This window comes from Lithobates pipiens, unplaced genomic scaffold, assembly GCF_037356315.1.
Source record: "Lithobates pipiens isolate NorthernLeopardFrog02 unplaced genomic scaffold, aLitPip1_a1.2 Scaffold_1, whole genome shotgun sequence".
Classification (NCBI taxonomy): domain Eukaryota; kingdom Metazoa; phylum Chordata; class Amphibia; order Anura; family Ranidae; genus Lithobates; species Lithobates pipiens.
The window spans coordinates 116,209,090-116,236,911 of NW_027507685.1; the positions used below are offsets into that span (position 1 = coordinate 116,209,090).

Sequence of the window (27,822 nt, forward strand, 5' to 3'; positions counted from 1 at the left end):
TCCCTTTATGACTACAGTGTCCCCATCTTCTGATGACTCCTTCCAGCAGGATAATGCACCATGTCACAAAGCTCCAATCATCTCACCACTGGACAATGAGGTCCCTGTCCTCCAATCATCTCACCACTGGACAATGAGATCCCTGTCCTCCAATCATCTCACCACTGGACAATGAGGTCCCTGTCCTCCAATCATCTCACCACTGGACAATGAGGTCACTGTCCTTCAATCATCTCACCACTGGACAATGAGGTCACTGTCCTCCAATAATGGCCTTCACACTCACCACATCTCATCTAATAGAGCACCTTTGGGATGTGGTGGAATGGGAGATTGGCATCATGGATGGGCAGCCGACAAATCTGCAGCAACTGTGTGATGTTATCATGTCACTAGCAAGGGGGATCTAATAAAGGGGGGCCAACCCGCTACTAGCAAGGGGGATCTAATAAAGGGGTCCAACCTGCTACTAGCAAGGGGGACCTAATAAAGGGGGTCCAACCCGCTACTAGCAAGGAGGACATAATAATGGGGGCCCAGCCCGCAACTAGCAAGGGGGACCTAATAAAGGGGTCCAACTCGCTACTAGCAAGAAGGACCTAATAAAGGGGGTACAACCCGTTACTAGCAAGGGGGACCTAATGGAGGGGTCCAACCCAGTACTAGCAAGGAGGACATAATAATGGAGGACCAACCCGCTACTAGCAAGGGGGACCTAATAAAGGGGGTCCAACCCGCTACTAGCAAGGTGGACCCAATAAAGGGGTCCAACCCACTACTAGCAAGGGGCACCTAATAAAGGGGTCCAACCCGCTACTAAAAAGGGGACCTAATAAAGGGAGTCCAACCCGTTACTAGCTAGGGGTACCTAATAAAGGGGGTCCAACCCGCTACTTGCAAGGGGGACCTAATAAAGGGAGTCCAACCCGCTACTAGCAAGGGGGACCTAATAAAGGGGGTCCAACTCGCTACTAGCAAGGGGGACCTAATAAAGGGGGTCCAACTTGCTACTAGCAAGGTGGGCCTAATAAAGGGGGTCCAACCCGCTACTAGCAAGGGGGACCTAATAAAGGGGGTCCAACCCACTACTAGCAAGGGGGACCTTATAAAGGGGATCCAATACTCTAGTAGAAAGGTTTGCCTAATCAAGTGGCCGGGGAGTGTAGACAACCAGTCACGCAGGGACTCATTCCTATCCAAGAGGAGATCTGGTAAGACTAAAATTTTGAAATAAGTCATTGGACTTAATTTAGGATTGTCTTCCTGTCTGTGACCCCGTTACGGATATATGCCATCACTTCCTGTCCCTGTGACACCAGTACAATAAATAGAGAGTAGTTGTCACTGCAGACAGCAATAGGACATTGTCAGAAGTTCTTCCTCACTGTACTAAAAATGTTGCCTCCTGTTGGGGAGACTTCCCATCATTTCCTGTTCTGACAAATCTCTCTTTTCTTGACAGACTGTCTGAAGATAACTTGTTGGAGGAGTTTGAGAAGCTGCAATCCCGGGTGAATGCAATGCAGAAGAATCTGGCTGCACACGAGGAAGAAGAGCTGAGACAACAAATGGAAGAATTCTTAGAGGTAACACCTCACTGATCAAATATTTTATAGGAAATCATGAATGTGATTTTTTTGGCAGTATGTTCTATGTGTGTGTTATACTCCATCTCTGTTTTTATTTAAATTTAATGAGTGCCCTACCAATTATAGGAATAAAAAAAACAGCTCCTGCTGCAATACTCACCTCCTCCCCAGTGCTGTCCCCCACTCACCTCTTCTAGGTTCATTCAGCCCACCTCTGAGGGCGCAGTATCACTGTGTTCTCCAATCACAGCACAATGATACAGCGGGTGGTTCTGATGTCTTTGTGTCAGTGACAATCTCTGCATCATTGAGAACCACTTGGGGGCAGAGAAGAGGAAGGGAACCACATGTATCAAATGACTGACCTGAAAACATCTGAAAGAAGGTAAGTATGTAGGACTAGAGGGCAGGAGGAGTGTAGAGGAATTCAGTCATGTCAGCACTTGTCAAATGGTTGTTAGCACAAGGTGTCAGAAACCATAAATCAGACTGAGACAGAAGTACAATTAAATCACACTTGTTTATTAATAAAAATAAAAAGGTAAATAGAAAAAGCGTAGTCAAGCATAGCCAGAGTTCAGTAACCAGATTGGGTAGTCAGCCAGGCCAGAAGTCAGGGATCCAAGTAGAGCAACAGCAAGTAGGATAAGGAGACAGAAGGGATGTCAGAAAGCCAGTCTTTAAAAAAACAGCAGGCAATGGTTTCTAGTGATGTGACCAAGGCGAAGGCAGAGGTGAAGTGAGCTGGAAGGCTTTAAGTAGGCAGGTCAGACGAGCATCATCAGGAACAGCTGGTAACTGTGGAGAGAGAAGAGAGCTGGCAATTAGCCGACAGCTGAGCGGCCAGCCCAGAAAAGGAAGGGCTAAGCCAGCCCTGACAGTACCCCATCCTCAATGACCCCTCTCCCTCGGAGGGCCGCTGGGTTTGAGGGGAAACCCTCTATGGAACTCGCAGAGGAGGACAGGGGCATGTACGTCAGAGGATGAAACCCAGGAGCGTTCCTCCGGACCGTACCCCTTCCAATGCACCAGGTACTGTATGCGCCCACGGAACCTACGGGAGTCAACAATGTATTGTACCTCATACTCCTCATGGTTCTGAACCTGAATAAGGTGAGGACGTGGCACCAAGATGGTAAATCGGTTACAGACCAGCGGTTTCAATAAGGAGACATGAAACACATTTGAGATGCGCATACTAGGAGTAAGATCCAATGCGTAAGCCACTGGGTTAATCCTGCGAAGGATACGGAAAGGCCCAGTAAACTGAGGTGCAAACTTCAATGAGGGAACACGAAGCCGGAGGTTGCAAGATGACAGCCAGACCCTGTCCCCAACCTGGTAGGAAGGCGCAGGCAGGCGTCTGCGGTTAGCATGGAGTCTGTACCTATCATTAGCATGATGCAAAGCCTCCTGGAGTGGAACAAAGACCACGGAGATGCTCCTCTAATGCAGGAATACTCTGCGGAACAAATGAGTCAGGCAACATGGAAGGTTGGAAACCATAATTCGCCATAAATGGAGACAATTGGGAGGCAGAATTCAAGCCACTGTTGTGAGCAAACACTGCCCAAGATAATAGGTCAGACCAGTTGTTATGATGGTCAGAAATATAACAACGTAGGAATTGCTCCAAGGAATGATTGGCTCGTTCTGCAGCCCCATTAGACTGTGGGTGATACGCAGAAGAGAACGCAAGCTGGATTCCCAACTGTGCGTAAAAGGCTCGCCAGAACCGGGAGACAAACTGACTGCCCCTGTCCGAGATAATCACCTTGGGTAGCCCATGTAAGCGAAAAATTTCCCGAGCAAAAATGGAAGCCAGTTCCTTAGAGGTGGGCAAATTCTTAAGTGGAATACAATGACACATCTTTGAGAACCGGTCAACCACCATAAGGATAACAGTGTTGCCTTGGGAGTTGGGCAACTCCACAATGAAATCTATGGACAGATGAGTCCAGGGCCTCTCTCCATTGGGTATGGGTTGTTGCAGGCCCACTGGAAGGTGTCGTGGAGTCTTACTCTGAACACACAGGCAGCTACGAAGGCAGTAACATCAGCCCGTAGACTAGGCCACCAGAATTGTTGGGAAATGGCCCAAATGAGTTGATTCTTCCCAGGGTGGCCAGCTACCTTGGCAGAATGATAAGTCTGGAGCACAGCAGTACGGAGACTCTCTGGGACAAAGCAGAGGTCACAAGGTTTATCAGGAGGAGCATGGACCTGAGCAGCAAGACTGGTGCGAACCGTAGCCAAGATACGATCAGGAGGAATCATAAGAACCGGAACTGACTCCAACTTGGAAGTGGAGGAAAATTGTTGTGACAAGGCATCAGCCCTTAAATTCTTAGTGCCGGGTAAGAATGAGACAATGTAATTAAAGCTCGACAAGAAAAGAGCCCATCGCGCCCTTCTGGGAGAGAGTCACTTAGCCTCAGACAAGAATGTAACATTCTTATGGTCAGTAAGAATAAGAACAGGCACAGTGGTACCTTCAAGGAGATGTCTCCATTCTTTCAGGGCTAAAATAATCGCCAACAGCTCTCTGTCACCAATCTCATAATTACACTGAGCAGGTGACAATTTCTTGGAAAAGTAGCCACACGGATGCATAGTGCTCTCAGAGTTAGGATGTTGAGACGGAAGGGCACCAACTTCAGTCTCGGAAGCATCAACTTCGATGATAAAAGGCAACGTAGGATCAGGATGTGCCAACACAGGAGCAGAAACAAAGGCAGCCTTGAGAGTCTCAAAGGCCTTAATGAACTCCGGAGACCAACTCTGTGGGTTACCATCCTTTCTGGTCATATCAGTCAGGGGCTTGACCAGAGACGAGAAGTTACGAATAAACTTCCGATAGTAGTTGGCAAAGCCCAGGAAACGCGCCAGCGGACGTAAACCCACGGGTCGAGGCCACTGTAGGACTGCCGAAAGTTTCTCTGGGTCCATCGAAAAACCAGCAGTGGAAATTACCTAGTCCAGGAATGTAACCTGTTTACGATGGAACTCGCACTTCTCCAGTTTACAATAGAGATTGTTCTCTCTTAGTTTCTGAAGCACACGACAGACATCTGTGTGGTGGCTCTCCAGGGACTTGGAAAATATGAGGATATCATCGACATAAACCACCACACGCAACTGCAACAAATCTCGGAGTACATCGTTAATAAATTCCTGGAAAACTGCCCGGGCGTTACAAAGGCCAAAAGGTATTACCAGGTATTCATAATGACCTGTTCTGGTATTAAACGCAGTTTCCCACTCTTAGCCCTCCTTAATGCACACGAGATTGTATGCCTCTCTCAAGTCAAGCTTTATGAAAACCGTTGCTCCCTTGAGGCGGTCAAATAACTCTGTAATCAATGAAATCGGGTAGGCATTCTTAATCGTGACACGATTGAGACCCCTATAACCTATACAAGGTCTCAGTTCACCGCTCTTCTTTTTCACAAAGAAAAAAACAGCACCAGCAGGAGACGAGGATTTGCGGATGAAACCTTGAAAAAGTGCGTCAGCAACATACTCCTCCATGGCCTTATCCTCCAAGACCGACAAAGGGTAAACGCGGCCACGAGGAGGTATGGCACTAGGTTGAAGGTCAATTGCGCAATCATAAGACCGGTGTGGAGGCAAACTACCAGCTTGGCCTTTATCAAAGACATCGCTAAAATCACGGTACTCCTCCGGCAGGGAGGGGAGTGAAGAGGTGCACAGGACCTTGGATACCTTCAGGAAGCATGTCTCACTGCATTGTGGTGACCAGGAGAGAACCTCAGTGTGGAGCCAATCAAAAGAGGGGTTGTGCCTCTGTAACCAAGGATAACCAATAACCAGTGGAAACCTGGGTGAGGAAATAACTTGGAATTGGATTATCTCATGGTGAAGAGCCCCTACAGCCATGCACAACGGAACAGTCTCATGAGTCACATGGGCAGGCTGTAAAGGTCTCCCGTCAAGAGCCTCAATAGCAAGTGGAGTGTCACGTAGCTGCAGCGGAATCGAGTGCTGTGAAACAAATGCAGCATCAATGAACAGGCCTGCAGCCCCAGAGTCGATTAGAGCCTGTATCTCAATGGACGACTCAGCCCAAGAAAGGGTGACCAAAACCAGGGGCTTATCCTTCTGGATAACTGGGGACGAAACAACGCCACCTAAGGTCTGTCCATGACAGGACCTCAAGGTTCGGGCGTTCCCTGGACGGGTAGGACAAGACTTCAAAAAGTGACCTGCCTGGCCACAATAAAGGCACAATCTCTCCCTCCTCCTAAAGGCTCTCTCATTCGCAGAGAGACGCGTGAAGCCCAGGTGCACGGGTTCATCTTCACTGACCAACTTGGTACCAGGAGGCATGGGAGGTGAGGGAGGCATGGGTGGGACTACAAAGCTCGGAAGCAAACGTACAGGTGGTTTCCACAAGCGCTCCTTAAGAGAAAGCCTTTCTCTGAGTCTGGAGTCAATGAGGATGGCAAACGAGATCAAGCTGTCCAGCTCAGTGGGTATATCTCGGGCTGCTATCTCATCCTTGATGGAATCCGAGAGACCATGAGAAAAAGCAGCCACGAGGGCCTCATTGTTCCAAGCAACCTTGCTGCCAGAGTACGGAATTCAATGGCATAGTCTGCAACAGTTCTCGTACTCTGTTTGATGGACACGAGGCACTTGGCAGCAGAAGCAGAGCATTTGGCAATGTCAAATACCCTTTTAAATGAGGCCACAAACTGAGGGTAACTCAAGACAACAGGTTTTTGCATCTCCCATAGAGGGTTAGCCCAGGCCCAGGCTCTCTTATGCCCCGTACACACGAGAGGACTTATGTCCGACAGACTTCCAAAGGAGTTCCGCCGGAATTCCGCCGGAGTTCTGACAGACTTTTCGGCCGAACGGACTTGGCCACACACGATCACACTAAACTCCGACGGATTCGAACGTGATGACGTACGACCCGACTCGAATAAGGAAGTTCATAGCCAGTAGCCAATAGCTGCCCTAGCGTCGGTTTTAGTCCGTCGGAGTAGCATACACACGAGCGGATTTTTCGAAGGGGACTGGGTCCGGCGGAGTTCCGTCGGGAAAATTTGAAGCATGCTTCATTTCTAAAGTCCGTCAGACTTTTGCGGAGCTAAAGTCCGTTGCAGCCCACACACGATCGGATAGTCTGACGGACTCGGTCTGACGGACTTTGGATGTTGAAAAGTCCGCTCGTGTGTACGGGGCATTAGAAAGCAAAGATATCACGAAACCTACTTTGCTTCTGTCTGTGGGAAACGCCTGGGGCAGCATCTCGAAGTATATCTCAACCTGATTGAGAAACCCTCTGCATTGAACTGGATTGCCCCCAAATCGCTGGGGAAGCGGAGCAGAACCAGACATACCTCTTATCGAGGTAATACTCGAGGCGGGTGCCTGCACAGAGACTGGCGCAGCAGCAGGGACGGCCTGCAACTCAGGTTGTACCAGAGCAGCCACTGTGGGAGATTCCCGGTAAGCCGTGTGATTCAGGAGCGTTTGTAACGCTATGGCAAACTGATCCATGCTGTGATCTTGCTCATCCAATCTGGAAAAAATATTACCAACAAGTGGATTGATTGTATCGTCTGAATTAATGGCCTTCGCCTACTGTCAGAAACCATTCATCAGACTGAGACAGAAGTACAATTAAATCACACTTTGTTATCAATAAATATAAAAAGGTAAATAGAAAAAGCGTAGTCAAGCATAGCCAGAGTCCAGTAGCCAGATCGGGTAGTCAGCCAGGCCAGAAGTCAGGGATCCAAGTAGAGCAACATCAAGCAGGATAAGGAGCCAGAAGGGATGTCAGAAAGCCAGTCTTTAAACAAACAGCAGGCGATGGTTTCTAGTGATGTGACCAAGGCGAAGACAGAGGTGAAGTGAGCTGGAAGGCTTTAAGTAGGCAGGTCAGACAAGCATCATCAGGAACAGCTGGTAACTGTGGAGAGAGAAGAGAGCTAGCAATTAGCCGACAGCTGAGCGGCCAGCCCATAGAAGGAAGGGCTAAGCCAGCCCTGACACAAGGTCTATCAAGATCACAGAAGAGCAGGTTGGTTGTTCTAGACCTGTATGTACAATAGGAACTTTGGCTAAAGCACATATTTATCATATGTTCCAAGGGGGTAAGTACTTCTGGAGGAGTCAATGGTGGAGAAGGATCTGAGTGTTCTGGTAGATATAGACTTCAAATCAATGATGGTGAGAAGGATTTGGATGTTCTGGTAGAACATCACCTTGGAGTCAATGATGAAGGATCTGGGGGTTCTGGTAGATCATAAACTGGGAATCAATGATGGAGAAGGATCTGGGGGTTCTGGTAAATATAGACTCTGAGTCAATGGTGAGAAGGATCTTTTGTGTTCTGTTGGATCATAAACTTGGAGTGAATAATGGAGAAGGATCTGAGGTTTCTGCTGGATCATAGATTTGGAGTGAATAATGGAGAAGGATCTGAGGTTTCTGCTGGATCATAGACTTGGCGTCAATGATGGAGAAGGACCTGGGTGTCCTGGTAGATTATAGACTTGGAGTCAATGATGAGAAGGATCTGAGTGTCCTGGTAGATCATAGACTTGTAGTCAATGATGGAGAAGGATCTTTGTGTTCTGGTCGATCATAGACTTGGAGTCAATGATGGAGAAGGATCTGAGGGTTCTTCTGGATCATAGACTTGGAGTCAATGATGGAGAAGGATCTGAGGGTTCTTCTGGATCATAGACTTGGAATCAATGATGGAGAAGGACCAGGGAGTCCTGGTAAATCATAGACTGTGAGTCAATGGTGGAGAAGGATCTGAGTGTCCTGGTAGAGCATAGACAGGGAGTCAATGATGGAGAAGGATCTAGGGGTTCTGGTGGATCATAGACTTAAAGTCAGTGACAGAGAAACATCTGGTTGTTCTCATGTGGAATATGCAGTTCCGTTTTTAGCACTAGTTTACAAAAATTATATCGGAGAACTGGAGAAAGTGCAGAGAAGGAAACCAAACAAGAGGCATGGAGGAGTTCAGCTATGAGGAAGGATTAATGGAACTGAATTTATTCTTTCTTGAGAAGAGAAAATTAAAGAGGGATATGACCACCATGTAGAAATACTTAAAGAAAACTTGGTGCAAATGTGTTTATTTTAAGGCCATTACTTCAGAAAAGTCTGGATATGTTTATGAATACACAGAATATAAGTGGATGTTAGGATTTATAAGTAATAACACCAGAGATTGTCGATCCAGGGACCGATTACCTTGGTTGACCAGGAAGTAATGTTGTCCATGGATCCAGCTTTAGAAGGGTTTTTTGCCTTATACTGGATCAACTGCAGGTTTCAGTTCTGAAGATGCAGAATTCTTTATATTACTTTAATCTTGTGATTAAACTCTATGAGCATGTGTCTTTTTTCACCGTGTGTCTTTTTTACACCGTGTATCTTTTCTATCTATTGTGAGATATACAGTATTAATGCATTATGGAAAGATATAGACAAGGATCCCTTGAAGCCCTGTGAAATATTAGCCCAACATTTCCAAGTTGTTATTTCTGGAGTGGTGTTTTCCTTGCTTTGCTCTCAGAACCATATTAGGGTTAGAAGAAAGGTGATGAAACTCCGCGTGGCTTCCTCTCTGCTGACTTGTTTTTAATTCAAACCCTGCTTCTCATCAGCCTTTTATTTAGACGGTCCCTTGTTGTGTTCGCACCGGTCTTGGCTCTGATTATAAAGTGGTGTATTGGAAGCAGCTGAGGGCTAGACTTGTATGGATTTAGTGGCAGATTTATTGGGTAGAATGACAATTCCACTGTATGCATGGACACTACACTGGAAATTCATATTATCACAGGCTGAGTGTATGTACACTATATGGACATCACACCTATATGATATTGTTGAATACATTGTGTACATTTAGTGGGCTCTTCATGGTGTGCACAAATCTCCCATTCTGACCCATGGCCATTATTTTGGAGTTGCACCCCCTTATGCCCATTAACCTTTCTCTCCCAATATGATGTCCTGTGTAACCTCCTAGAACCCCCCATTCCACAATCTTCACCATTAATATGGAGATTCCCCTATTGTGGCCAGAACATCCCCCACTCTCTGGTAAGACTTTCCACGAGATTTTGGAGGGTGTCTGTGGGAAATTGTACTCATTTGTGAGGTCAAGAACTGCTATTAGATTAAAAGTAAAAGAAAAGAAAAAATTGTGCTACCACCTAAAATAAAAATAAAAATTGTGTACACATCAAATACTGCTGCAGTTCTACTATATACCAAAAGTTATATACTTATAAACGTGACCCAAAAAAGAACCGCGCTGTCCTAAGAATGAACTTAGGGTGTAATTTTGCACCATTTATAACAGACTTAAGATGTGTTATTGCTGTTGATGCACACTTATGATTATAATTTTAACACCAAAACATTTCTTCCAGGTATTAGGTATTGATACAACTATTTGTTGATATTGCAACATAAATTTTTATATGTTAAATTTCCTTTAGGGGAAGCACACACCCTAAGTTCATTATTAGGACAGCGCGGTTCTTTTTTGGGTCACGTTTATTAGATTAAAAGACCCGTATCACATGTTGGGCCTCATGTTGGGCGACAAAAAACAAAACAAAACCTGGCTCGCCATTGGCCTTCCAATTCACCCCAGCGGTATTCCATAGGGTTGAGGTCAGGTACTGATGTTTGATGAGAAGACATTATACCAAAGGTTCTCCAAAAGTAGTGTTGGGGTCGGGGCTCTGTGCAGGACACTTGAGTTCTCCCACACCATACTGGTGATACTATGTCTTTATGGAGTTGCCTCCCATCTCCCATGGCTATTAATATGGATTTGCATATTTTTGCCTATAACAGCATCCACTTTTCTGGGAAGACTTTCCATAAGATGTTGATGGGTGTTCAGTATGGCTGAGGTCTAAACTCTGAGCTTGTTGGACATCCCAAAACCATAACCATTAAATTGGTGTTGTCCCCCCTTATCCTGCACTGCTTAGGGAAGGCTTTCCACAAGGTTTTGGTGAAAGCCTTCCTACAGTTGGGCAGCATGCCTGCCAACAATCCCTCAGTTGAAGAGGCTGTCCCTCTTTTGAAACCACATGGCCTCCAATGATGTGGGAAGATTTTCCACAAGAATTTGGAAATGTGTGCCCATTTGTGAGGCCAGGTACTGATGTTGGATGAGAAGACCTGGCTCACCACCAATTTTTCAAAAAGGTGTTCAGTAGGGTTAAGGTCAGGGCTCTGTGCTTGTTGGAGGTCCTATTCCAAAACCATGGGCAATTATATGGATTTGCCCCCCCCCCCCCCCCCTTGAGACTACAACATCTTACACTCTTCTGTGAAAGCTTTCCATAAGATTTTAGAGGGTGTGTGTGGGAATTTGTGCCCATTTGGTTGGGTGCCCCCTTGAATTTGTGACCCCTTGGGTGAGAAGACCTGGTTCACCATTAGCACACTAATACATTCCAAAGGTGATCAGTAGGGATGAGGTCAGAGCTCTGTGTAGGACACTGGAAGTTCCTCCACATCAACCTGGTCACACCATGTCTTTATGGAGCTGGCTTTGCACATGGGGGGAGGGGGGTGGGAACAGTCATGCTGGAACAGAAAAGGGTCTTCAACAAACTGTTACCACAAGACTGGAAGTGCGCAATTGTCTACAATGTCTTTGTATGATGGAGTTATAACAAGACCCTTCGAGTACTGATGTTGGATGAGAAGACTTGGCTCACGATCAGCATTCCGTTTCATCCCAAAGTTGTTAAGTAGGGCTCTGTACTGGACACAAGTTCCTCCATGACCTCAAACCTACTGAGCACCTTTGAGATAAGATGATCTCTTCCCAAAGCTATTCCTTAGGGTTAAGGGCAGGTAATGTTGTTGGATGAGAAGACCTTATACCAAAGGTCTTCCAAAAGTAGGGATGAGGTCAGGACTCTGTACAGGACACTCAAGTTCCTCCACACCAAACTGGTCATACCATATCTTTTTGGAGCTAGCTTTGTACACAGAGGGGGATGCAGTCATGGGGGAACAGAAAAGGCTCTTCACCAAATTGTGACCACAAGGTTGTAAGACCACAATTGTTTACAATGTCTTTGTATGATGGAGTATTACCAGGATTCTTCACTGGAGACACCTGAACTTTATCATTGGAGGGGGGTTCACATACTTTTGGCCATAAAGGTCAGGGGTCCTTACCAGCCCATGTATCATACAGATCAGAATAAACGCAGGAAGACAGCACAGATACAGTAGACGTTGTTAGCTGCGTTCTCCCGGTTTCGGCTTCCTCTTGCTTTTGTTCATGAAGTTTTATTTAATTTATTTTTAATCGTGATTTGCGGTTTGATTCCTCCCATGATGTGAAACGGTTTCTTGGACGATGAGAACATTGGGCTGATCTTATCTATCCACAAGAAACACATTTTTCCCTCAACATCCTTCCCAAAACATTTTCAGATGGACTGTCCTGTGTATGGCTGTTCTGGCTTCCGGAAGCACAGATGGAGCATGAACATTTGGCGCAGATTCTTATTATTATTACTATTATTCTTGTGTTCAGCTGTTTCCTAATTAAAGAAAAATTTTTTTTTTTTGGGAGAACACAATAGTCTCGGGGTCATTAGCACACACATGGCATTGATTTTACTCGCTTCTGCCCCCTAGATATGAGATGAGGCCCCTACACTGACTTCCTCAAGAGGAATGGTTATTGGAAGGGGACCTGCCTCATGTGTCATGTGATCAGCTCAACAACACCCCTGTAGTCACATGACCAATACATCCCAACTCCAACTGAAATAATAGCCACCCCGGCACTTATTAAACTTAAATAAAAGCTTTCATTGCAATACTCTGCTCCTCTCTGGTGCTGCCCCCCTCGGGCTCACCACTCCGAGGTCCAGCACTAGTCTACTTCAGGAGCGAATGATCCTCAGCATCCTTCAACTCAGTTCCTATGAAGAGGAAGACATTACAAGAAGAGGTCCTCTCTGATGCTGCCCCCTCAGGCTCAACACTCGGAAGCCCAACACTGGTCTTCTATAGGGGTGAATGATCTCCAGCACACTTCAACACACCTCCTATGAAGAGGAAAACATTACAAGAAGAGGTCCTCCTGGTGCTGCCCCCTCAGGCTTAACACTCCAAAGGCCAGCACTGGTCTTCTTCAGAGGTGAATGATCCCCAGCATCCTTCAACAAACCTCCTATAAAGAGGAGGACATTACAAGAAGAGGTCCTCACTAGTGCTGCCCCCCCCCCCCTCCCCTCTCGGGCTCACCACTCCGAGGTCCAGCACTGGTCTTCTTCAGGAGTGAATGATCCCCAGCATCCTTCAACTCACTTCCTATGAAGTGGAAAACATTACAAGAAGAGGTCCTCTCTGCAGGATGCTAAACTCCACACTGTCGAAGAAGAGCCATCATGTGACCGATGAACAAGAGCCGTGGCATCATATGACTGAAGTAGAGGAGCTGTGACATTATGTGACAGAAGATGATTAGAGACTGCAGACATAATACAGGAGTTGATCAGAGACTGCAGACATAGTACAGGAGTTGATCAGAGACTGCAGACATAATACAGGAGTTGATCAGAGACTGCAGACATAATACAGGAGTTGATCAGAGACTGCAGACATAATACAGGAGTTGATCAGAGACTGCAGACATAATACAGGAGTTGATCAGAGACTGCAGACATAATACAGGAGTTGATCAGAGACTGCAGACATAATACAGGAGTTGATCAGAGACTGCAGACATAATACAGGAGATGATCAGAGACTGCAGACATAATACAGGAGATGATCAGAGACTGCAGACCTAATACAGGAGATGATCAGAGACTGCAGACATAATACAGGAGATGATCAGAGACTGCAGACATAATACAGGAGATGATCAGAGACTGCAGACATAGTACAGGAGAGGACCAGAGACTACAGACATAATACAGGAGATGGGAAAATCTAATGTTCATTGTCACCAGTAGAGGAATAGAGGGGAAATCTTCTTATGGGGACACCACTATAGGAGAGAGATCGTGAGCCTCTCCAGGAAGTTTCTCTAATGTGACATAACAGAGAAGAAGTCCCCCCTCCCCCCTCCGGGGTTCTCGCCACTCTCGGCTCCCTCCATTACTAAAGATGGAAGTTCTGACTCTGACATGAAATAATTGTTCCAGCAGAAGGAGATCCCGGACTGATGAAATAAGCGATGGTGGGGGAGGGGTATTAGTTCTGCTCGGGTGCTGCCCCCTGGGGGGAAGAACAAGGAATTGCTGGCCTTGTTGGACAATTATTATTAATAGGAGTCAGCAAAGTGTAATCACCTTCCGTCAGATCACCAGATGTTCTAATAACCCCTTCTGCCAGGAGAGCTGTGAATGGTCACTGTGGATTGCCGCACTTTGCTGTCTCTCTTTTATTGAATACATTTTCTATCCTCAGCTTTTCAGAATTACCACCTTAATCTGCCCCAGAACCCGTGTACTTCATGTGTGTTCTGAGGAGGTGACAACACAGGAGGACAATTGGGAGGCAGGAAGTGTTGTCACCCGATAACAGGAAGTGACCTCCATGGCGGGATCTCCAGGGATTATTTTAATGAAAGCTGCAGATTTATAAAAGATTATAAAAGATTGGAATGATATGAAGATGTTACAGATTATATGAGATATTAGTGACGGGTTTTCCATTGGCTTTAAAGGGTAACTCCACTTTAAAAAAAAAATTGCATATAAAAAAAACAAAAAGAAAAAAACAATATATCGTATATAATCCCTACACAAGTCAGATTGTGATTGGATCTTATTAATAATTCCCTTTCCTTTTCAATCTGCAGCCGCTGTCATCTTCTGTAAAATGCAATATGGCCACCTGGAGGCGCTCTCTACACAGAGCACCCCCCCCCCCCCCCCAATCAATTTTCCTGCTTGTGTGATTGGCTCACTCGTTTTCCCAGAAGTCTGCACTAAGATACAGGTCATGTGTTGGGCATCCCCTGCAACACGAATCATTTTTCGGTGAGATAATCACATTTAAAGGGATGCAGATCCCGCCACTTTCCCCATTACAGCCCTGCAGGTGCAGCAGCTGATTGATAATTATAAAACCACTCCCATTCACATTCCCTCAGATTCACACATTCACATTCAAACAGATGTTTCTTCAGAATAACAAAAGTCTGAATTTGCTACAAAGTTTGTTACATTCCCTGCAATGTACATTCATCACCCAGAGGGGGAGGGGTTACACTGATGAAAGCTGATTGGTTATTCTGACTGATAGCACTTCTTATTTCCATACATTGTATATGGTGTGTGAATTGTACAGTATCTGACAAAAGTAAGTACACCCCTCAGTCACATCAGTCTCTGTACAGAGGAACTTACACTCTAATGTCCCCTCCCCCACAGTCACACACGATTATTATTATAAATATACAGTATCTGAGAAAAAGTAAGTACACCCCACAGTGACATGTGTGTACAATTTTCCTCTCTTTTCATGTGATAAAATGACACTTGTCTGCAATGTAAAGTAGCGAGTGTACAGCTTGTATAACAGTGTAAATTTGCTGTCCCCTCAAAATAACTCAACACACAACCATTAATGTCTAAACCGCTGGCAACAAAAGTCAGTACACCCCTAAGTGAAAATCTCCAAATTGGGCCCAATGAGCCATTTTCCCTCCCCCCGGTGTCATGTGACTCGTTAGTGTTACAAGGTCTCAGGTGTGAATGGGGAGCAGGTGTGTTAAATTTGGTGTCCCCCGCAAAATAGCTCAACACATATCCATTAGGGTAAAGGTGATGGACTGGCCAAGCATGTCTCCAGACCTAAACCCTATTGATCATCTGTAGGACATCCTCAGACGGAAGGTGGAGGAGCGCAAGGTCTCCAACATCCACCAGCTCCGTGATGTCGTCATGGAGGAGGGGAAGAGGACTCCAGTGACATCCTGTGAAGCTCTGGTGACCTCCATGCCCAAGAGGGTTAAGGCAGTGCTGGAAAATAATGGTGGCCACACAAAATATTGACACTTTGGGCCCAATTTGGACATTTTCACTTAGGTAGCAGTATAAACATTGTATGCGGTGGAGATGTAGTAGTGGTATATACATTGTATGCGGTGGACATGTAGTAGCGGTATATACATTGTATACGGTGGACATGTAGTAGTGGTATATACATTGTATACGGTGGACATGTAGTAGCGGTATATACAGTGTATGCGGTGGAGATGTAGTAGCGGTATATACATTGTATGCGGTGGAGATGTAGTAGCGGTATATACATTATATGCGGTGGAGATGTAGTTGCCGTATATACATTGTATATGGTGGAGATGTAGTAGCGGTATATACATTGTATACGGTGGAGATGTATTATCGGTATATACATTGTATGCGGTGGAGACGTAGTAGCGGTATATACATTGTATATGGTGGAGACGTAGTAGCGGTAAATACATTGTATATGGTGGAGATGTAGTAGCGGTATATACATTGTATATGGTGGAGACATAGTAGCGGTATATACATTGTATACGGTGGAGATGTAGTAGCCGTATATACATTGTTGTATTGCAGGACGCGGAGGAGCAGCTCCATGACGTACAGAAGGAAGCGGATGAATTGCGCTCCTGGAAGCGGACTTTGGTGGACTTCCTGTGTGAAGACGAGGAAACCTTCCGCATGGAGGAATGCTGCAAAATCTTCAGCTGCTTCTGCCAGAAATTCCAGACCGCCATAAAGGTGAGCAAGGGGGGGGGAGCGTGCGCAAGCTTGTCCGAGACAGAATTAGTCAGCTTGATGGGTTGCTATAGGCAACGACAACGGTAGCGCTAGAATGACTGGAGAGAGAGAGCTAGGAGCTAAAAGAAGCACAAAGTGGAAGCATGAGGGAGAATTATCTTCATTTCCTGTCCCCAAAACTCACCAAGAAATGAAAGATAATCCCTCCCAAGTGAGAGAAATGTCCTCTATGGAAGATTTCCTGCACCCCGTGCTTGGTGACAACTCTATTGGAGATCTAAGGGGTCTGTTCACACCCGAGCCATGTGGAAGGGAATTCCTAGGAATCACTAGTACCCCCAGGTCCTTCTCCATCCTAAATCCCCCCAGAGGTTCTCCCCCCAGTCTGTAGATTTGCATTCAGATTTTACCCCCCAAATGCATTATTTTACATTTGTCTACATTGAACCTCATTTGCTATGTGGTTGCCCCTCCCCCCCCATTCATTTGTTCAGATCTTCTTGCCAGGTTTCCACATCCTGCGGAGAAGTTATTGCCCTGCTTGGCTTAGTATCGTCCGCAAATACAGAGATTGAACTGTTTCCCCCATCCCCATCCTCCCAGTCATTTACTAATGTATACAAATTAAATAGGATTGGTCCCAGCACAGAACCCTGGGGGACCCCACTACCCACCCCGACCATTCCAAGTACTCCCCATTTATCACCACCCTCTGAACTCGCCCCTGTAGCCAGTTTTCAGTCCATGTACTCACCCTATGGTCCATGCCAACCCAAATGACATCATGTACTCACCCTATGGTCCATGCCAACGCACCTTACTTCATGTCCTCACCCTATGGTCCATGCCAACTGACCTTACTTCATGTCCTCACCCTATGGTCCATGCCAACGGACATTCATGTACTCACCCTGTGGCCTATGCCAACGCGCCTTCATGTACTCACCCTATGGTCCATGCCAACCAGCCTTACTTCATGTACTCACCCTATGGTCCATGCCAACCGACCTTACTTCATGTACTCACCCTATGGTCCATGCCAACCGACCTTACTGCATGTACTCACCCTATGGTCCATGCCAACGCACCTTACTGCATGTACTCACCCTATGGTCCATGCCAACGCACCTTACTTCATGTACTCACCCTATGGTCCATGCCAACGCACCTTACTTCATGTACTCACCCTATGGTCCATGCCAACGCACCTTACTTCATGTACTCACCCTATGGTCCATGCCAACGCACCTTACTTCATGTACTCACCCTATGGTCCATGCCAACGGACCTTAATGTACTCACCCTGTGGTCCATGCCAATGCGCCTTCATGTACTCACCCTATGGTCCATGCCAATGCATCTTACTTCATGTACTCACCCTATGGTCCATGCCAACCGACCTTACTTCATGTACTCACCCTATGGTCCATGCCAATGCACCTTACTTCATGTAATCACCCTATGGTCCATGCCAACCGCCCATACTTCATGTACTCACCCTGTGTTCCATGCCAACGCACCTTACTTCATGTACTCACCCTATGGTCCATGCCAATGCACCTTACTTCATGTACTCACCCTATGGTCCATGCCAACACACCTTAATTCATGTACTCACCCTATGGTCCATGCCAACGCACCTTACTTCATGTACTCACGCTATGGTCCATGCCAACGCACCTTACTTCATGTACTCACCCTATGGTCCATGCCAACGCACCTTACTTCATGTACTCACCCTATGGTCCATGCCAAGGCACCTTACTGCATGTACTCACCCTATGGTCCATGCCAACGCACCTTACTGCATGTACTCACCCTATGGTCCATACCAACGCACCTTACTTCATGTACTCACCCTATGGTCCATTCCAATGCACCTTACTTCATGTACTCACCCTATGGTCCATGCCAACACACCTTACGCCATGTCCTCACCCTATGGTCTATGCCAATGCACCTTACTTAATTTACTCACCCTATGGTCCATGCCAACACACCTTACTCCATCTTCAGCTGCATCTGCCAGAAATTCCAGACCGCCATAAAGGTGAGCGAGGGGGGGGGGGAGCGTGCGCCAGCTTGTCCAAGACAGAATTAGTCTCAGCTTGATGGGTTGCTATAGGCAATGACACCGGTAGCGATAGAATGACTGGAGAGAGAGAGCTAGGAGCTAAAAGAAGCACAAAGTGGAAGCATGAGGGAGAATTATCTTCATTTCCTGTCCCCAAAACTCACCAAGACCCTCCCAAGTGAGAGAAATGTTCTCTATGGAAGATTTCCTGCACCCCGTGCTTGGTGACAACTCTATTGGAGATCCAAGGGGTCTGTTCACACCCGAGCCATGTGGAAGGGAATTCCTAGGAATCACTAGTACCCCCAGGTCCTTCTCCATCCTAGATCCCCCCAGAGGTTCTCCCCCCAGTCTATAGATTTGCATTCAGATTTTTACCCCCCAAATGCATTATTTTACATTTGTCTACATTGAACCTCATTTGCCATGTGGTTGCCCCTCCCCCCATTCATTTGTTCAGATCTTCTTGCCAGGTTTCCACATGCTGCGGAGAAGTTATTGCCCTGCTTGGCTTAGTATCGTCCGCAAATACAGAGATTGAACTGTTTCCCCCATCCCCATCCTCCCAGTCATTTACTAATATATACAAATTAAATAGGATTGGTCCCAGCACAGAACCCTGGGGGACCCCATTACCCACCCCAACCATTCCAAGTACTCCCCATTTATCACCACCCTCTGAACTCGCCCCTGTAGCCAGTTTTCAGTCCATGTACTCAACCTATGGTCCATGCCAACCCAACTTCATGTCCTCACCCTAGGGTCCATGCCAACCCAAATTACATCATGTACTCACCCTATGGTCCATGCCAACGCACCTTACTTCATGTCCTCACCCTATGGTCCATGCCAACTGACCTTACTTCATGTACTCACCCTATGGTCCATGCCAATGCACCTTACTTCATGTACTCACCCTATGGTCCATGCCAACCGGCCTTACTTCATGTACTCACCCTATGGTCCATGCCAACCGACCTTACTTCATCTACTCACCCTATGGTCCATGCCAACGCACCTTACTTCATGTACTCACCCTATGGTCCATGCCAACTGACCTTACTTCATGTACTCACCCTATGGTCCGTGCCAACCCTATGGTCCATACCAACTGACCTTACTTCATGTACTCACTCTATGGCCCATGCCAACGCACCTTACTCCATGTACTCACCCTATGGTCCATGCCAGCTGACCTTACTTCATGTACTCACCCTATTGTCCATGCCAACGCACCTTACTTCATGTACTCAGCCTATGGTCCATGCCAACGCACCTTACTTCATGTACTCACCCTATGGTCTATGCCAACGCACCTTACTTCATGTACTCACCTTATGGTCCATGCCAACCGACCTTACTTATGTACTCACCCTGTGGTCCATGCCAACGCACCTTACTTCATGTACTCACCCTATGGTCCATGCCAACGCATCTTCATGTACTCACCCTATGGTCCATGCCAACGCACCTTACATCATGTACTCGCCCTATGGTCCATGCCAATGCACCTTACTTCATGTCCTCACCCTATGGTCCATGCCAACCGACCTTACTTCATGTGCTCACCCTATGGTCCATGCCAATGCACCTTACTTCATGTATTCACTCTATGGTCCATGCCAACCGACCTTCATGTACTCACCCTGTGGTCCATGCCAACGCGCCTTCATGTACTCACCCTTTGGTCCATGCCAACACACCTTACTTCATGTACTCACCCTATGGTCCATGCCAACGCACCTTACTTGATGTACTCACCCTATGGTCCATGCCAACGCACCTTACTTCATGTACTCACCCTATGGTCCATGCCAACGCACCTTACTTCATGTACTCACCCTATGGTCCATGCCAACACACCTTACGCCATGTCCTCACCCTATGGTCCATGCCAACGCACCTTACTTCATTTACTCACCCTATGGTCCATGCCAACGCACCTTACATCATGTACTCACCCTATGGTCCATGCCAATGCACCTTACTTCATGTACTCACCCTATGGTCCATGCCAACGCACCTTACTTCATGTCCTCACCCTATGGTCCATGCCAACTGACCTTACTTCATGTACTCACCCTATGGTCCATGCCAACACACCTTACTCCATGTCCTCACCCTATGGTCCATGCCAACCGACTTTCATGTACTCACCCTATGGTCCATGCCAACGCACCTTACTTCATGTACTCACCCTATGGTCCATGCCAATGCACCTTACTTCATGTCCTCACCCTATGGTCCGTGCCAACCCTATGGTCCATACCAACTGACCTTACTTCATGTACTCACTCTATGGTCCATGCCAACGCACCTTACTCCATGTACTCACCCTATGGTCCATGCCAACTGACCTTACTTCATGTACTCACCCTATTGTCCATGCCAACGCACCTTACTTCATGTACTCACCCTATGGTCCATGCCAGCGCACCTTACTTCATGTACTCACCCTATGGTCTATGCCAACGCACCTTACTTCATGTACTCACCCTATGGTTCATGCCAACCGACCTTACTTATGTACTCACCCTGTGGTCCATGCCAACGCACCTTACTTCATGTACTCACCCTATGGTCCATGCCAACGCATCTTCATGTACTCACCCTATGGTCCATGCCAACGCACCTTACATCATGTACTCGCCCTATGGTCCATGCCAATGCACCTTACTTCATGTCCTCACCCTATGGTCCATGCCAACCGACCTTACTTCATGTGCTCACCCTATGGTCCATGCCAATGCACCTTACTTCATGTAATCACCCTATGGTCCATGCCAACCGACCTTCATGTACTCACCCTGTGGTCCATGCCAACGCGCCTTCATGTACTCACCCTATGGTCCATGCCAACGCACCTTACTTCATGTACTCACCCTATGGTCCATGCCAACGCACCTTACTTCATGTACTCACCCTATGGTCCATGCCAACACACCTTACGCCATGTCCTCACCCTATGGTCCATGCCAATGCACCTTACTTCATTTACTCACCCTATGGTCCATGCCAACGCACCTTACATCATGTGCTCGCCCTATGGTCCATGCCAATGCACCTTACTTCATGTCCTCACCCTGTGGACCTCTGACCCCTAATCTAACAAATAATGATGAATGAGGATTGAATGCCATTCTCTTGTTCTCCTCCTCGCTCCTCATAGCAGAACATCAGACAACGGACAAATCTTTCCTCACTCCTGTGAATGATGAAGAAATCCTCCCAATATTAATAGAAGGGTCTCCTCTGTCTCCTGCAGTGTACCCCCTTCCCCCACACAGGAGGAGGACGGGGTGCTGGGCCAGGGAGGCTCTTATGATGCAGAATGGAGCTGAGTGCAAATCGCATATCCCCCCCCACCCATATCACTCATCTGCCAACACGAGGAACGGAAGTCATGTCTGTACCCTACAGCAGACATGAGACATTCCTTAGCCAAGCAACACTGAACACTCATTCCGTGTTCATTCTCTGCACTCATTCGCTGAAGGAGAGCAGAGAGTGAACGCGGAATGAGTGCAGAGAGTGAACGCGGAATGAGTGCAGAGAGTGAACGCGGAATGAGTGCAGAGAGTGAACGCGGAATGAGTGCAGAGAGTGAACGCGGAATGAGTGCAGAGAGTGAACGCGGAATGAGTGCAGAGAGTGAATGCGGAATGAGTGCAGAGAGTGCACACGGAATGAGTACATAGTGTGCAGGGAATGAACACGGAATGAGAGCAGAGAGCGAATGAGAGCGGAGAGTGAACACGGATGGAGTGCAGAGTGTGCAGGGAATGAACACAGAATGAGAGCAGAGAGGGAATGAAAGCAGAGAGTGAACACAGTATGAGAGCAGACAACTCCACTGGTGGTGATGCAAAGAGATACAAAGTGTTACATTATTTACAGATAATCCCGGAATATCAATGTTACACACATGTCATGGATGCAGCAATATGCCAATATATCTATACTATTCAATGTGACTGTTAGGGAGATTTCCCCTTACCTCCTGTTTTGTCACTGGGACAGGAAGTGAGGATTATATTCTCTCACCAGTGAAAATAGGAAGTGAGGATTTTTTTTCTCCACCAGTGAAAACAGGAAGTGAGGATTATATTCTCTTCAACACTGATAACAGGAAGTGAGGATTATTCTCTCGACCAGTAAGAACAGGAAGTGAGAATTATATTCTGATAACAGGAAGTGAGGATTATATTCTTATAACAGGAAGTGAGGATTCTTCTCTCCAATTCTGGAAACAGTAGAAGTGGATTAGAATTTGTCCAAGTTTTTATTGCCTCCTGGGGTAATTTCCCCTCAGTTTTGGCCTAACCTAACACACAGTGTCTCATTAATTTTCTTTCAGGAGAATAAAGTCCGAGAACTTGAAGAACAGCGGCGGCAGCAGTGGGAAAGGAAGCGCTTGCAGAAGAGGCACTCAATGGCCACCTGTGCTTCTCTGGAGGCTCACCAGGCTGTGGATGAACTTGAACTTACCTTGCAAAGGAACCTTCAGAACCTCTGCCGCACATCCAGCGTACGCCTGTGTAGGATGCGCTCTTTAGGGTCACACAGTCCAAGTGCCTTTGTGCCTCAAAGTGAACAAAGAGAGAGAATCCGAGGATGCTATGACCAGAAGAATGCCGAACAGATGAGGGAAATGTCTGAGCGAGTTTTACGGCAACAGATGGAATATAAATGTTCCAGGACTCTCGGCCCCGGACATAAGGCCAACTTTTATCCGGTGTCTAAAATACCCGTGAACTCGTATTTCCAGACAGCAACCAAAGAGGATATTAAAGTTTCACCGCTCAAGAACAGAGCTGAGATTTTGTCACTTGAGATAAAGGAACTTGAACCTCGTGTGGGAACTTTAACTCAACCAGTCCATGGAGTGAACCAGCAGAAGCCTCAACATGTGAGCCGACTGGGAGATCAGTATACACCGTCACTTCCTGACAACTCATCGGTGGCACGCTGGGTCACCAAAGCTGAAATGGAAACGCAAACAGAAATATTGGAACCGTCAGGGTTGTCATGTCAACCATTTAGTTATGAGGGACCTGACCTTTTGGGACAAGCTGAACCTTTTTTGGAGACAGCAGAGCCCAGACAACCATGTGACATGACTCCAAACTGGAGAAAACCTTTGGATGAGGCAGAGATTATCAGACAGTCACCACTACATCTTACGTGTGACCAACAATCACAAACTCATCCCAAAATTGAAACGCATAGCCAAATGCCACTCATGTCCGGATCGATAATCGTAGGGCAAGGTCTGGTTACACAGTGCAAGTGTGAGACAATCCCTGAGATAGCCAGTGACATGACTGAAGTCGCAAAGTATTCCTTAGAAGAAAATGGACATGGAACTCAGAGGCAGCAACTACAATCTAAAATTCCTGGATTCCCAGCCGGATCCGAGACATTGAAGCCAATACTGACACATTCTGATTCCCAGAATTTTACCCAATTCTCTATGAAGTCTTCTCCTGAGTGCAGTAAAAAATCAGTAATGAAGTCAAATTCTCAGCAAGGAATAAGTATGTGGGATAAGCAGAGAGATCATCTGAGTTCTCAGATCTCCAAAAAACAACCAGACAACAAAAAAGAAGTTGCTGAACCCCAAACGCTGGATCTGTCTGCTGTAGATTTTCTACATCCGTCTGCTGTAGATTTAGAATTGGCTCTTTCTGCACCTGAAACTTCCCGGCTTTCAGAGCTTGATATCAGACCTGACATTTATGAACAATCATTGAATTCAATCATAACTAAGAACAATGAGCTGGAGGCTTCTTTACCTTCTGTACCATCTCCACCGTCAGAGACATTACCTGGGCTTGTGCAGGAAGAACAGCAAAGATCTTCAGCGTCCTCAAGGACCTCCAACCAGCACAATCTAGAACACGATAAGCAGACATTGGACCCAATTTTATCTACATTTCCAGATCAATCTGAGGCTTTACCCCATACTTTGATCCACTTTCACCCCGAGACCCTCAGAGAAGACCATTCTCCTAGACAGTCTATACTTAAACTTCCCAAACAATATACCGTTAAATCATTTAAACAAACACTATTTAAAGCTTCTCCAAAGAACTCCAGACATTCAGTATCTCCAATGTCCGGACCATCATTGGTCCAACCAAGACCTGACACCTGCAATCCAAGTCCAACTCCACCTAAAGCTGAGCTCTCCAGAATTTCACAGCCCAAACCTGGATGTTATATGTCCCGCATAAACCAGGTGGACCATTTGGCCATCAAGCAGCCAGCCAAAGATATGAACGGCCAGGTGGCACCCCCACCACGCAGTGTTGTAGAACCCACACATGACGCACCACGGGTGCTACAACCACAGGACATGGACTACAATTACTATGTAAAGGGTCTCAAAGATGCTTCCATACAACGGGAGGCTCTGAATCCTTGCTCCAAGTGGAAGAGAGAGCTAAGAAAGGCCTCAGAAACTGCAGAATCAAAGGTAGAAAGTGGCAATATGGACCTCAATAAAGACAGTACTGAGCAGAAGAGTGCAGATCATCCCAAAACCTCATCACTGGGAAGAACTGGTAGGAGCACCTCAAAGAAGACAAAAAACGACCTCGGAATCAAGAGAGTCTTCACAAACAAAGACGTGACATTGGGGTCAATCAATTCCATAGTCGCCAAACATCCGCCTTCATCCAAGTCAGCAAACACGGAGACCAGGGACAGCAAAATACCACAAAAAACAAGCTCTGGACTAGTGAAACCCCCCTCAACAAAACCGGTGGGGGGCTTCAAAGAGAAAAGAGAGAGCACGCATTCCGGTCACGGCGATTCCTCAAAGACGGAATGCAAAAACAGCCTCCCGCTGGCGTCCAGATCTCCTGCCTTCTCCGCGGAGAGCCCAGGCCACGGTACAGACCACGGCAGGGAACCGGCTTGGCCATCAAAGAAGACAAACTCCGTGGCCCGGGTGGCGATACACGTTATCAAGCACTACGAGGTCAACTCCACCCTTAACCGGGGAGCAAGAGGCCCGTATCTCACAACCCATCCGGTGTGGAGGTGAGAAGGAAAAAGGAAGGTGGAGGCATGAATGGGATCTCGGGTGACACCGCCGTGGAAGGAACGTGGCCGGTTTGTGGAGCTCCTGGGTCACGGAGAGAGAGAGGGAACCACCCTACGTAAATAATGAGCAAAGCTCCAGAAAGGGAAGTTCCCCCGATTTTGAGGAGGTGATGTGTATATATAGTGGGGAGGTAGATATGATGGACTTCATGTAACGTCTGTATACTAGCAGTGTGAGGGCTGTATACTACCAGTGTGAGGGCTGTATACCATAGGAGGAAGTGTTATGAGGAAGAGATACAAAGTCTGGATTGTACCCAAGTGACCCACCATACCACCACCACCGGCTCGGTACGAAGGCTGTGCTCACAGGTACTTTCCGATCGCTGACTCCGAATTATTTAATCTTCTACAAGAAATGGGTTGAATTTTATTTATTCACGTTCAATCTGCAATGTGCAATGTATTTATTCTTCTTAATAGAAAACGAATGTTCATTCCGTCTTATTTGGGGGGGGGGGGGGGTGTTGTGTGATTGTCTTGGAGCCGCCATGTTGATATGGTTTGTGTTTGACCCTCACCGGCATGAAACTCTTTTACTGACTGTTATCCAGACCTCCATGGGGAAGGGACTGCTCAAACGTTCGCTCCGTCCCGGGGGAAATACTTTCTATCTGGTTTGATTTTTATAAAGTATTTGATCTGTAGAGTGTTGAATCTCTTTATGCCGTTGTTTCTTCCAATGATGTGAATTGCACTGATTTTAGCCTTCGTCTTTGAGCTAAAGGGGCGCCTCCTTCACACTTTATGAAATAGTTCACACGGCTATTTGTCTAGCTAGTCAGCGCACGGGCGAATAGGGCAACTCTGAATGTTCTCCTTCTGTTCCCTGCCCTGGTTTAATGTTGTTCATTCATAAAGAATATTGTGAATCAGGAAAATGCTACCGTATGGCCACTAGATGGGGCTAAACATTATAGGAAATAGATGTTTGTTTTCTGTGATCCTTGGTTCCATCTAGTGGCCATAATGCAATATCCCCCTCCCCCAATAAATAAATAACATTCGACCTTTAGAGGAAATAAATAAAAGGAGAACATTTGATTTGGCCTCACTCACAGTTTTTCTGGATGAATAGCTGTGCGAGCGAAGTCACCGGGAGCAAATGCTCAGAACACATCTGTGAACGCCGCTGGGCCGTGTACTATTATAACTATATATAGAATCAGTCCACCCAATCCCTACATACGAGGGGTCTTCACTTTTATTTAACTCTATTAAACGCTTACCTACCGGGCACTCCCCGCCCCCCTTCCTGCCCAGACCAATGTTCAGCTTCCAGCGCTCTCACACTTTGAATGACAATTACTCAGTCATCCTACACTGAGCACACAGCACATTTCTAGCATTTTATCACACACAGATTTCTATTGATGGGATTTAATAAAAACAAAGATTTAAAAAAAATACGTTTTTTATAGTTTCTGTTATAAAATTTTTCAAAGAGGTCATGGTTCTTCACTGAGAGGTGGCACTGATAGGCAGCACTGATGGGCACTGATAGGCAGAACTGATAGGCTGCACTGATAGGCAGGACTGATGGGCACTGATGGGGCTGCACTGATTTTCAGCATTGATGGGCACTGATAGGCAGCACTGAGGGGCATTAAGAGGTGGCACTGATGGGAAGCACTGATGGGCACTGATAGGCAGCACTGATGGGCATTGAGAGGTGGCACTGATAGACAGCAATGATTTGCACTGAAAGGTGGCACTGATAGGCAGGACTGGTGGGCACTGAAATGTGGCACTGATGGGCCCTGTTCGGGCTGCACTAATTTTCAGCATTGATTGGCACTGATAGGCAGCATGATAGGGAGAATTGATAGGCAGAACCGATGGGCACTGAGAGGCGGCACTGAGAGGTGGCACTGATAGGAAGCACTGATAGGCAGCACTAATGGGCACTGAGAGGTGGCACTGATGGGCACTGAGAGGTGGCCCTGATTGGCAAAACTGAGGGGCACTGATTGGCAGCACTGATGGGCATTGAGAGGTGGCACTGATAGGAAGCACTGATAGGCAGCACTGATGGGCACTGAGAGCTGGCACTTATAGGCAGAACTGATGGGCACTGATAGGCAGCACTGATGGGCACTGAGAGGTGGCACTGATAGGGAGCACTGATAGGCAGAACTGATGGGCACTGATAGGCAGCACTGATGGGCATTGAGGGGTGGCACTGATTTTCAGCACTGATAGGCAGCACTGATGGGTAGCGCTGATAGGCAGCACTGATGGACACTGAGAGGTGGCACTGATAGGCAGCACT

At 46.8% G+C, this 27,822-nt stretch overlaps 1 protein-coding gene across 1 annotated transcript in view; it reads left to right on the plus strand.

Annotated features, from left to right (window-relative positions):
- The window catches only part of LOC143972895 (uncharacterized), a 60,333-nt gene extending 34,136 nt beyond the window's left edge, over positions 1 to 26,197 (plus strand). The window contains exons 10-12 of the mRNA XM_077474398.1: positions 1,463 to 1,586; positions 16,202 to 16,366; positions 22,798 to 26,197. Of these exons, the coding sequence (XP_077330524.1) occupies positions 1,463 to 1,586; positions 16,202 to 16,366; positions 22,798 to 25,491 (2,983 nt within the window). The 3' untranslated portion in view covers positions 25,492 to 26,197. The remainder of the gene's footprint in view (positions 1 to 1,462; positions 1,587 to 16,201; positions 16,367 to 22,797) is intronic.
- The last annotated feature ends 1,625 nt before the right edge of the window (positions 26,198 to 27,822 follow it).